Source organism: Gracilinanus agilis, unplaced genomic scaffold (genome assembly GCF_016433145.1).
Source record: "Gracilinanus agilis isolate LMUSP501 unplaced genomic scaffold, AgileGrace unplaced_scaffold55649, whole genome shotgun sequence".
Lineage (NCBI taxonomy): Eukaryota > Metazoa > Chordata > Mammalia > Didelphimorphia > Didelphidae > Gracilinanus > Gracilinanus agilis.
The window spans coordinates 1-13,409 of record NW_025390964.1 but is presented as its reverse complement, the minus strand read 5'-3'; the positions used below and the strand labels follow the sequence as shown (position 1 = coordinate 13,409).

General features: G+C 39.6%; 1 gene segment (V, D, J or C); it reads left to right on the top strand.

Moving 5' to 3' along the window:
- Window positions 1–2,356: 2,356 nt before the first annotated feature.
- On the top strand, window positions 2,357–13,057 carry LOC123256046. The segment is given in 3 exon segments: window positions 2,357–2,480; window positions 8,837–9,115; window positions 12,990–13,057. Coding segments are annotated over 3 exon segments (459 nt in total).
- Window positions 13,058–13,409: the final 352 nt, after the last annotated feature.

Below are 13,409 nucleotides of genomic sequence, written 5' to 3'. Positions count from 1 at the left end.
CAAGATCATAACAGCAGGTCAGTAGCAGAATGAATTCTAGAACCAGACTTCCAAGCCTATACTCTTTTCAGAGCTTTATATAATGCTGCCTTTACATCAAAGCACCCAGGCTAAGACTCAAAGACCCTATAAAACTGAGCAATCAGAGCACTTTCATGTTAACTAGCCTATTTTCAGATTACAAAAAGCAACACAAAAGTGGTGTCTACCATGATCAATGCTTCCGAGCCCTTCTCACCTAATATGTTACCTCTATGAGCGTAGGGAAGTTAGCCAAACAGCTTAGCAGCAGGCACCCAGCTATTAAACTTCACTTTAGAACAGACCTCAATTTGAGTGTACAGCCTAATGAGCACTGATTATTCCTGGAGGTGCCTGAATCATGGGGGAAGTGTCTGGAGACCTAGGGGAAAGGGAACGGATGTTGTTCATTGCATTAGACAATCCTTGGCAGGAGGTTATCCATTATAGTAACCTAGCTGTTGGTTCATCTATTGCCTGAGGACCTGTGAACAGTCCACACAAAGTAATTGTACTTTAATGCTAAGCCATTTTTAGAGCACAAAAAGTCCAATGAAGTGGGTCTCCCCACTGATCCATAGCTGGAGTATCCCAAGAGAAAATAAAGATTAGAACAAGCTATGTTTCTGTGGGCAGGCTCATGGTGACTTTAGATAGATATCCACTTCTCTGCAAAGAGAGTTGATTAAACTGAAGATAAACCCATTGGATTTATCTTAAGAAAATGTCACTGGGATTTGGCAGGCCTGTCTCAGAGCATAGTGTTGGCAGACAGATCCTTTACAATTTTTTTTAAATGTTCCTGAAATAGGACTTCTGGCCCAGGACATTATAACCTGGAAGGCAGAGCCAAAGGGGCTGGGATTCTCTTCTTTAGTGATAGGCCCAAAAGGAATTTCCATAGATTTGATTTAAGCAAGGGCAATCCTCATCTTCTATATGTCTGGATTTCTTGATTGATAATATAGGCTGAGAAGGATGAATAAGCCATTCAGACTGGTATACAAAAGTGTCTCCACCTGTCTGATAAATAGTAACCTTTTTAGATCAGAGGGCCCTTTCATTGTCTTTACCTCTATTCACTGAGCCTGATGATCCTCTTAAGGGACAGGAGGAAATGCAATGCAAAGAAGGAAGGAAAGAGACATAAGAGGCATAATTAATTGCTATAAAAATGACTGGGGTTGGCAAATTGCAGCTGAGAAAGAAGTAAATATTTGGCTTTTCTGTTTAATTCATTTCCACTTGGAAATGAGAATTACTTGCATCAAACATTTTAGTCTATACCTTCAGGGGGTTGGAAAGAGAGGAAAATGATGAAGGCTTCCAGCCTTGCCCAATGGAGCTGATCCATATTACCCAGAGGCACCATCTTCTCCACTTGGTTTTCTCTTAGTGGAGACATATACTTTCTGGAGGGATGGCATATGAGGTGACAAATTTCAAACTGAAAGAGTATGATGTCTGTGTTTCTAATCAAATCTTTCACCCTAGAGAGATTTGTGCAACATATCAACCCCTCATTTAACCACTAACATTCCCTGCCTGGACATCAATTTTTCAGTAATGGAACAGAGTGTGACCTGAGTAGCCTTTGAAGTTCAATTTTCCATACTCACTGAAATCTCATGAGACTTGCATCCAACTCCAGATGCCATGGACATTATTTTCTTAATGCTTTCTAGAAAGGGTTTTCCCTACAAGGCATCCATAACATATAAGTGAGGAAAAGCACTCCCCAATAGGTCTAATTTCCTGATTTCCTTTCTAGGCTCTGAGTTTAGTGGAAAATACTTCACTTGCCCCAGTGAATCATAAAACAGATCCAAACCCAAGATGAGGCTCTGTCTGCGTGATTTGGAGCAAGAGGAGAGATTTGCAAGGAAATGGAGAATAGAGAATTTGTTTCTAATGGAAAAGCCATCCCTATACCCAAGAAAGTCCTATGCACCAGGGTAAAAGATAGGACAAATTTCTAAATCATTCCATCCCTGGCTTTTCAACCACTAAAAAAATTCTCTTTTTGTCTACCTGCCAGCTATATTAGCTCTTCTCTAGTATCCATCCCACCAAACTAAAATATAAATTTCCTATCTTGAGAGGCCACTACAAGGCAAAATGTCACCCTCATCTTATCCTGCTTCTCAGCCCTGCTTTTGTGATCCTCTCACTGTGAACTCCATGTTCAGCATCTCTAATGACCTCTGGCACTAAAGTGGGGATAACTTCAAAGGTAAAAGAGAATTCATTCGACCAGACCCTGGTCTCAGCGAGGGTGGTTTTGTAGTTTCCTAGCTCGTCTGGTTTCTTGGCTGAGGCTGGGGAACTGGCACAGATGTTCTTGCCCAGGGCTCTAAGTCAGCAGTGGGCTCGTTATGTGCATGGCTGTATAGCAGAGTGCTCCTGGGACACCCGAGCGATGTATTTTGGAAATGGTACAGAGCTGTCAGTAGAGCCTGGTGAGTTACAGTTTTTTGTATATTTCTTAGGTTAATTTCATCTCTCTCAGTGGTACCATTTTCCTTACTTCAATGGCCACATTCCTTTGGGGAAAGTTACAAGAGATGGTGAACTACAAATTTAAAATAGGATAGAGCAGGAGACAGTAGGGTAGGTAACTAACGCAGCTCTCTGTTGTTTTAGAAATCTTCAGAGAAACCCAGAAAGCCCAGACAAAAGGAAATGGAAAAAGTATGACCCTGTTATCCAGAGATCAAGACAAAACACACACACACACACACACACACACACACACACACACACACACACACTCACCTTAGTGCCAGTTCTCCAGAAATTTACCATATGTGTGTCCCCATCCCACTGGCCATACTAATCCAACTTTAAAACTTTAAAACTAAAAACTAAAAACTTTAAATACCCTTTAGAGACCATTGGGGAAATGCTGTTTGACATCATATGGAATATATTTGGTATTTGAGATGAAGTTACATCCATACTTTCCAGTAACTTTGAAATCTTCAGGCATAGTCGTACAGAAAACACCCTCTGTATACTCAGTACCATCAGTAATACAGCAGATCAGTATTTCTAAGCTGCCAGGCAAATAAAGCAAGTTCAAGGTAAAGAGAATGTCTATTGGAGTGTCCTCTTTGACAGCTTACTCTTAACCTTCAATTGATTTCCACAAAAATGGGAAAGGCCAAGAGTAGGATTGTAAATTAGAAACAAATTGAATTTTTAAATGAGCAAATGTGATTCTGTTGGGGGTAGGGAGAGATTAGAAATTTCAAAAGAAAAAAGCCAGAGCATATTTCAATTCCACACAATTCAATTGAATTCAATTCACCAAACATTTATTTTTTACTCACTGTATGCAAGGCATTGTTAAGAGTCGGCAATATCATGAGTGAAAAATAACACAATCCTTTACCTTCAAAGAGTTTATAATTTAAAAGAAGAGTAAAAAAAGATACAAAAATAAGTAGGATACATGGTAGAATTTTACAGAGATAGGTTATGACCCCAAAATGACTTTTATGTAACTTTAAATTTCAATTTATTTTTGAGCTCTGGGCATGGAGTGGAGTGAGATATGTGTTCAAATCCCAGCTACAATAATTATTAGTTATGTAACACTGAGCAAGTAACTGGTCCTCTGTTTTCCCATCTATAAAATGGAGATAAATAAAACTTGCACTGCTTTCCTTATAAGGTTAAGAAGAAAGTGCTTTGTAAATTGTAGAAACTATGAAATGCTACCTATTGTTATTGAAGCCAAATGTAGCAACTTCATCAGACTTCTTAGCATGAGCTTCATGAACTTTTTCTTTAACATAGTTTGACAATTGTATTTAAATGGCATTGTTTTCCTCAGTAACCCTGTGCCTTTTAATTTATGAATTTAAAACCATTATTCTGAGAAGGGGACTGTAAGTTTCCACAAACTGCCAAAAGAGTACGTCACAAAAATCTTAAGAACCCCTTGTGTTGTGTTTATACATATATTCAAGACTTTTTGGTTTTGTTTTATTTTCATCCAATTAAAAAAACCTTTATGTGATCAACATGATGTCATATAAGTGATTATAAAGATTTTTAAAACTTTTCAACTGTTTAGTTGAAAATTCTTGATTAATTTCAATGATTGACTCAATTATTATTAATTGATTAGTCCTGACACTAATCAAAACAGAATTAATACAAAATATTGTAGCAAACCAGCATACTATAAACAAATTCAACATATTGACAGTATTTGATTGTTTACTGTCATTTCCTGAGTTTACAGTTAAAAATATCAACCTCTTCTAATATGCTTTAAGGCTGCCATGCAGAAGAGCAATTCCATTTTTTCTGCTTGGCTACCAAAAGTCAAAATTCATATCAATGGGTGGAAAATGCAGAGTCATATTTAAGCTTGCCATAGAAAAATTATCTTAGCCTTTAGACTTATCCAATAGTGAAATGGGCTATGTTGGGAAGTGATGAGTTCCTTCTCTTGGGAGATCTTCAAGCAAAGGCTGGGTTTGATATAAAGGGGATTCTTGTTTAGGTACTGGCTGGACTAGATGGCTTATGGGGTCCTTTCCAATACTCTGTGATTCTGTGGCTTGTCTCCTGAGCTAAGATCAAGAATCTCAGATCAGAATTCCATAGCTCAAGTAAAGTGGAATTGCCACTGACTTCCCAAAACTAAAGAATGTTCAAGCTTATACGTCCCAACTACTTCATGTTTATCGATGAGGGAAACGTGTCCCACAGAGGTGAAATAAATTTCCTAAGGTCACAGTAGCAGAGATCAGACCAAAACCCCAGTCACTTCATGCCCACTTATGTGCTCTTTCCATTACTTTGGGCCCAGGAGATCTTTACTTAATAGCTCCAGCCCAAAAGAAATCCAAGCATGCTCTCATCAAGCTTATCTATAAAATGTAAAGAACCTAAATCCCTTCAGTTCTCCAGCAACCTTTGACCAAAGCAGATATGGGAATCTGCATCATTGCAGCTGTATGATCTGAATGGATTTTTTTCTTTATTAATTCAATTACCTTTTCTCCCTCATGAGATCCTCAATCTGGATCTGAAAGAGACCTCAGAAGCCATCTAATCTAATCTTCCTCAATCGGGACACTACACATCTCTGGCATGGATATGACCATAGTCAAGACAGGTTATTAAGAACAAACCAAGAAACTGCTAGGATAGAAAATTCATTACACATGAGGAAACTGAGGGTCCATAAAAACCAACAGAAATATATTTCAGTCCAAGATAAAACGTGGGAGACTAAAGCGAAATATCTCTGCTGATAAGGAGTGAAAAGAGGACAGGGTAGGGAAGGGAAAGAGTGGTGAGTAAAAGCAGAAAAACAGAAAGTCATTTGTCATGTGTGGTTTCCAGCCGTTAATACTGGGGTTGTCAGTTGGTCTCAGCTAAAGCAGGGAAAGGTGAGGGATTTCCCATGTAGTACTAGGGTGTTTGAAAGCAGGTGCTGGGAGAGCACAAAAGGGGGGGAAGAGTCCTTCCCCTTTAATGATAAAGAGCTGATGACAACAAGATGGACTTTTAAGAACTTCCCTCTTGTGCTCACTATAAAGGAACATAATCCTATCTTCCCACTAAAATTTTCAGTGGAGAAGTCTCAGGACCAGGCTGACAGAGGAGTGAGGAGCCTACTATAGTTAAGGCCAGGATACAAGGGTCACCCAGTAGGAACTCCTTCCCTGGCTCACTATTCTGAACAGCTGGTTCTCAAGGAAGAAATTCTATACTTGACATTTAAATGCATTTAAAATGCTGCCAGCTATATTGGCCCTTCTCTGGTGTCCATCCCATTTAACTGGAAAGATAAATTTCCTATCTTGAGAGCCACTACAGGGCAAAATGTCACCCTCATCTTGCCCCGCTTCTTAGCTCTGCCTTTGTGACTTTCTCAATGTGAACTCCTTGTTCAGCTTCCCTAAGGGCTTCTGGCACTTAAAGTGGTGGTAGCTCCAAAGGCAAAAGAGAATTCACATAACTAGCCCCTGCTCTCCGTCAGGGTGGCTTTATAGTTCCCTAGCCTGTCAGGTTTCTTGGCTGAGACTCTGGGCCACCAGGGGAATAGGCATCCAGTGCCCTAATTCAGCTATGGGTTGCCTTTCTTTCTCTGAACTTGTCTACCCCCTCAGGAGTCCAATGGTTCCAAGCCATGGTTGCCATAACTTTCAGTCACACTTATCGGCCATGGACCAGGCTCAGAATGGCACCATCAGCAGAGAGCTTTTATCTATGCTATCCAGTATCCCATGGCTAATTGGCTTTGATATTGTTCGACTGCCACAGAGAGCACAACTAAGGACTCCAGAAGATAATTAGGTAGAGTCCTGCCAAAAGCAGAATGATGGATGGCTCCTATATCCTGTATTCCATGGCAATAGGAATGACAATGCTGAATCAGGATATTGTGAGTAACATAATCATCTCCTCATTAGCCATATAAATATGACATTGATGATGATAATAGCTGGCATTTATATAGTGCTTTGAGATTTGCAAAGGACTCAATATATATTATCTCATTCTATTCTCCTAGCAGTGTTGTGAAATTGGTACTATTACTATCCCCATTTTACAGATGCAGAAACTGAGGATCAAAGAGGTAGAAGTGTCTCACCTAGGGTCACATGACTAGTGAGTGTCCAAATCAGGATTTGAACTCAAGACTTCTTGACTCCAAGTCCAAGAGCATTTCTCCAGTATCCTTACAAGCATAATTTTATGACGGGCATTTTTTACAAAGTAAGCAGCCGTACTTTGGTCCTCTCCCAGAGTCTATACAGTTGAAGTAAACAAAAAGCAGAAAGAAAGACAACTAGTCTCAAAGGTCCCCCCCCAAAAAAAACAAAATATGCCCAATAATTATAACAATACACCTTCCCTTAGTGTTTTACAGTTTGTAAAACATTTTCCCTATAATGACCCTGTGAGATATGCAGAAGAAAAAAATCAAGATCAGAGAGGTTATGCGACTTGTCCAGGGTTACACAGTTAGTAATAAGTTCAAGTTCAAGAATTTGGATCCAGGGGCAGCTAGATTGCCCAGACCTGAGTTCAAATCTGGTCTCAGACACTTCCTAATTGTGAGACTCTGGACAAGTCTTTAAACCTCACTTATTACTTTAAAACTCACTTGTTACTAAGACAGAAAATAAGAGTTAAAAAAAAAAAAAAGAACGTGGATCCAACTCTTCTAACTTCAGGGCCAGGATTTTTTTCATTATTCCTTACAATGGAACTCTAAGGAAAGTCCAAAATGATGGAAATAAAAGTAGTCTACGTTCCAGAAGACCTGTTTCTAATCCCAATATCTGCTACTTACCAGTTCTGTGATGAATACAAATCATTTAACTTCTCCTGACCTTGATTTTTATCTCTAGAAAAAGAATGTAATAATACCTGTACTACCTTTGCAAAGTAGATAATGCTAAACCTGGGTCACAAAGTTCTAGATTCAAATGCCACCTCTAATACTTAATAGCCTTAGGACCACGGGCAAGTCACTTGACATCTTGCAGCCTCAGTTTTCTCATCTGGAAAATAGAAATAATTATGCCTGGCATACCTGCCTCACAGATATGTGAGGTTCAAGAGAGAAGACTGTGCCAGATTTAAAGCACTACAGAAATGTTATTACCCAGAATAAGTCATTTAACCTTTATGTGTCTCAGGCAATTCCTTGATGGTGTTCTACCAGGTCCTAGCATGGGCTGTGCATTGGGGAGGGAGTTTCCTAGATGTCCCTATTCAGATCCTGCCTTTATAAAATGACCTCATTAGTATTGTTATCTAACTCATAGGGCATTCTTGAGAATCAAATGAAATGCAGTATTTAAAATATCTTGTAACCATAAAAGGATAAGTATGAAACCTGTGTGTTCATTGATTTAGAGAACTCCCAGGTGAGTACAGACCCTCTACAAACGCAGGTGGACATACTTTCTATAATCTACAGTCTTAAAGAGATTCCCTAGAGCATAGAGAGATAACTTGGTATGCCCACCATAACACAACCGGTATGTGTCAGAGACAGAACTTTATTAAGCCTGTTGCCTCTCAGTAACCATCAAGTGCCACATAAACATAAGGCATCTATTATACAGAAATCTCATCTTAGCTATGATTTCCACTTCTTCATCCTGCCTTTCCAGTCATCTTACACCCAACTCTACCTCCTTGACAATCCAGTGAAATTGATGTCAAGACCCTCACTCCATCTCTGGGCATTTTTACTGGCTGTCCATTGTGCCTGAAAACTCTCCTTCTTCATCTCCATCTCCTAGCTTCCCCTGTTTCCTTCACATCTCAGCTAAAATCTCACTTTCTACAAGAACCCTGTCTGGAACACCCATAATGTTTGTGTCTTCCCTCTGATGGTTATCTCCAATTTATTCTGTATATATCTTATTTGTACACAGTTATTTCTATATTGTCTCTCCCATTAGACCGTGGGTTTTGAGAATAGGAACTCGTTTTTAGCCTTTGTTTCTCCAGCACTTAGTCAAGTGCCTGGTGTACGGAGGCATTCTAATTAAGCGCCAGGTGCTAGGAGACAACTTGATTTGACATTCACTACTCCATTCCCAATGCATTACATTTTATTTTGCAAGAAACTAAACATGCAGCTCTGAGTTGCATCTCTTTTTGCTTTCCCTATCCATTCTCTCAGGTGCTCAGGAATCAGCAGATAGATAGCAGTGGTGGGGAAAAATAAATAATTAATAGAAAATTGATCTTTAGGATTGAAGTAACTGTACCCCACCATGTTGCCCTGGGTAATTACTTTACAGAGAAGGCTTATTATATTTTTCAGAATTCCAAGAAACTTCTGCACCCTCAGTCTTTGTCATGAAAAATGGGACCAATGTGGCATGTCTGGTGAAGGACTTCTACCCCAAGACTGTGGAAATACAGCTTCAGCCAGGAAACGACATATCAGAAGGAGTGGTTGCTACTGCCGATGGGAAATTCAGTGCTGTCAAGCTTGGCCAATATGAAAAAGATTTGGATCAAATTAACTGCACCGTTCGGCACAGCAATATGGTTGTAGTGGCTTCTTACAAAGGGTCCTCTTCCAATTCCAAGATTTCAGGTAAGATCTCAGACAAACTAGGGGTTGGAGAAGGTTACGGAAAGTTATGAAAGGGAATATTGAACTTACTACTTCCATCCTTGAGATGATGCCATGCTGGAAACTAGTCATGACTAGACAAGGATTCTTGATTCAAACATCTTATGACTGAGTGAAAAGGGTAAATAGCAAAACTCATTTCCATATCACTAGTTGGGACACTGGAAGAAAATCCTTGTACAATGTGAAAAACAGTGGACATGAAGACCTAGGTTTGAGTCCTAATTCTGACATTTACTTCATTTATGTGACCATAAGCATTGCACTTAGACTCAGTTTCCTCATCTGTAAAATGGTGGAAATAATGCTCACATCATTATAAGGAAAGTACTTTGCCAACTATAAAGCGTTCTACAAATGTGAGTTATTATTTTCATCTCCTCTATGACCCTCTACCAGCCAATCAGCCCTTTCCACATATCTGTCTTTTTCTTTGTTGTTGAACAAGACTAATGGCCTATGGGGCCTCTGGTTCAATCCAGAATGAGACTGACCCCCAAAAAGGAAGCAGCCCAGCCTGTGCTAATTCTCAGGTTCTTATGAAACTTCTTTAGAAGCTCTGCTTTTATAGAGTCAACATAACAACTTTAAATGTTGAAATCATGATGCTGTGGAGAGCATTGGACTCGAAATCAGCATAAATGCACAGTTTTTGATATAGAAAGTGCTTTCCTTGCAACAACACTGGGAGGTAGGCCCCATTTTACAGATAAAGAAAATGAGGTAAAGTGTTATTCCATCTAGTATTCAAACCTAAGTCTTCTGCCACCAAGTCCAACATTATTATCCCTACACAATATTGTCCTATCTATGTGACTGTGGGCAAGTCACTTCAACGTCATTCAGTTCAACAAACTTTCACCAAGGATTTATTATATGCAAGGCACTACATATACAGAGTTGAGAAATGACACCATCCTTCGTCTCAAGGAGCTTACAGTCTACTACAGGGTTAAGACATAACCATGAATGAATATAATTCAAGAGAGAATGTCATAGGATTTAAGAGAACTGCAAAGTACTCTGGGAAGTTTTGAGAAATTAGATCACTTCAAGATGGAGAGATCAGTAGCAAAATTAATACCTGAACTGCACCTTTTAGGAAAAGGGGAATTTTAGAAGAGGTATGACACTTTATTCCAGACCTAGGGAATGGCCTCTGCACATAGAAAAGGAAGGAGATGGCAGGCATGAAGCAACAAAACATCTCATAATCTATTTCGACTAGAATGTAGAGTTCATGAATAGGAGTTAAAATGTGTAGGACCTTAAATGTCAGGCTAAAAAGTTTGTACTTCTCCTATAGGTAATAGGGAATCATTGATGATTCAGAGATGATCTCTAACTTTTGCATTAGGAAAATAATATTTGAAGTTGTGAGGCAGTTAGTGCAGCAGATAGAGGACTAGGCTTGGAATTATGATGAGTTTAAATCTAGCCTAAGACACACTTACTAGCTGTGTGATCCTGGGCAAGTCACTTAACCCTATTTGCCTCAGTTTCCTCTTCTATAAAATGAGCTAGAGAAGAAAATGGCAAACTGCCCAGTATCTTTGCCAAGAATACCCCAAATGGAGTCACAAAGAGTTAGACATGACCAAAAAACAACTATTTGGCAGAAAAGTAGTATTAGAGGAGAGGGAGGCTAGAATTAAGGAGTTAGAGGGCTATAATAAGTCAGGTAAAAGGAAATGGACCAGGATGATAGCAGGGTGTTGAGAGAAGGGATCTGTGTGAAAAACATTGTGGTGACAGAATAAATAGAACTTAGCTACTAATTGAATTTGGCAAGGATAGAACGGGGGGGGGGGCAAAAATCAAAGAAAGAATCTCAGCTTTAGAGCCTAGATTTCTGGAAGCTTAGCAGTGTTCTATACAGAAAGGCACAAATTGGGGCAGCTGGGTAGCTCAGTGGATTGAGAGCCAGGCCTAGATATGGGAGGTCCTAGGTTCAAATCCAGCCTCAGGCACTTCCCAGCTGTGTGACCCTGGGCAAGTCACTTGACCCCCATTGCCTACCCTTACCACTCTTCCACCCATAAGTCAATACACAGAAGTTAAGGGTTTAAAATTTTAAAAAAATAAACAAATAAATAAATAGAAAAATGAGAAAGGCACAAATTGAGAAGAGGGGCCAGCTGATGAAGGAAAGAAAGCAAATTCAGTTTGGGATTTCTTTACTCTGAAATGCCTCTACGCCATCTTATCCATCAAGTAGTTGGAGATATAGAACTGGTACTCATCTGTGTCGAAGTAATAATTAAAGTCATGGGAATGGAAGAGATCATCAAAAGAGAGGACAGAGCCTTGCAAGACAAACATAGACTACTAAGAGATCAGTAAGACCATAGCCCAGCAAAATGAAACTGATAAAAGCAGTTAGGAAAGTAGAAGTAGGGGAAGCCAGATGGCACAGTGAATAGAATGCCAGGTCTAGAATCGAGATGACCTGGGTTCAAATTTGGACCCAGATACTGTTTAGTTGTGTGACCCTGGGAAAATCATTTAACCTCATTTGTAGAGCCCTTGCCCTTCTGTCTTGGAGTCATAACTAAGATAGAAAGTAAGGGTTTAAAAAACAAAGTAGAAGAAGGAAGAGAAGTATGACAGACGTCAAAAAAAGAGGAGGATTTTCAGAAGGGTTTTCAAGAGGAAGGGAAATTCAACAGAGCCAGTGTTGCAGGAGGGTGATTGGGACTGGGGGAAAGGGTGTTGGTGTTTCACAATTAAAAAGTCATCGATAATCTTTGAAAGAACAGTTTCCCAGTTTCTCAACCTTTCAGTGGGATTAGAAGCCAGGTTGTATATGATTCTTTATGCTTCATATCTGGAACACTCTTCCTCCTTAATGCCACTTCCCAGAATCCCTAGATTCCTTCAAGATTAAAGTCACGGGCCACCTTCGACATGAGGCTTTTTCTGGTCGCCCTAACTGTTCCCTCCGAGATTACCTTCTTCTCTACTCTCCACACGTCTTATCTGTACCTAGTTCTCTCTATCATCCCTCATTGCAAGTTCCTTGAGGGCAGTGACTGGTTTTTCCCCTTCCTTCATTTCCTTAGTGTTTTAGCACAGTGACTGACACATAGCATGCAATGGAAAGCTCTTTGTAAACCTTAAAGTGTTTATATAAATGCCAACTGTTTTTATTGCTGCTGTTGCTATCATTGTCATCAAGCATTTAATAAATGCTTGTTCACTAATAAATGGAAGGTGAGGAAATAAAGAGACTGCCAGGTGGCACAGTGGGTAAAGCTCTTGGCCTAAAGCCAGGAGGATATGAGTTCAAATCCAGCCTCAGGCATTCACTAACTATGTGGTTCTGGGCATGTTACTTAATCCTGTTAACCTCAGTTTCCTGATCTGTAAAATGAGCTGGAGAAGGAAATGGCAAATCGTGCCAGTATCTCTCCCAAGAAAACCCCAAATGGGGTCATGAAGAGTTGGACATGACTGGGAAAACAAAGGAAATGAAGGAAAGAAGTAGAAATTACTTTTTCTAGAAGGTTAGGAGTGAAGTAGAGGAGAAAAATAGAAGATAGCATAGTCAGGGAAAAAATGTTATAGGCTAGGACAGACCTGAGCATATTTTTAGGAAGTGATGAAAAGGCCAGCAGAGTGGGAGTGACTGAAGATGAAAGAGAGAATGATTAATAGAGCAAGCTCCCTGAGGAGATAGGCAGTTTCAAGGGCACTCAACCTCATTAGGCCTTGTTTACCTTGTGTATAAATTTAAGGGGTTGGATCAAATGATCCCTTTGAACTGTGAAATTCTGATTGCCTTGGCTAGACGCAGAATATAGAGCTGCTTATTTTTTTATTTCATTTTTTCCAGACCTAGGGTCGCCACTTTCCGAAGATTGCTACAAACCCACAGGTAAGTTCAAATAAAGGGGCCAAATAGGGGGAAAGAAAGATGGAAGATCAAAATCTATAGTTCCCATGTGGAGTGAAAGGGGGACCAAAAAGAGTAGAAATTAAAGGACAACAAAGAAACTTTGCCTAAGAAATATGAAAGTCTATAGTGATCAATCCCCAACACATACTTGGTTAGCACTTTCAAAATTTGTTTGTATATACTTTACATATTGATATTATTAAAGCTAGTATTTATAGAGTGCTTTAAAAATACCATGTCGTTTGATCCTCACAACAACCCTGAGAAGTAGGCACTATTGTCAGTTCCATTTTACAGATGAGGAAATCGAGGTAGACAAAGGTTAAGTGACTTACCCAAGGTCACGCAGCTAGTGTT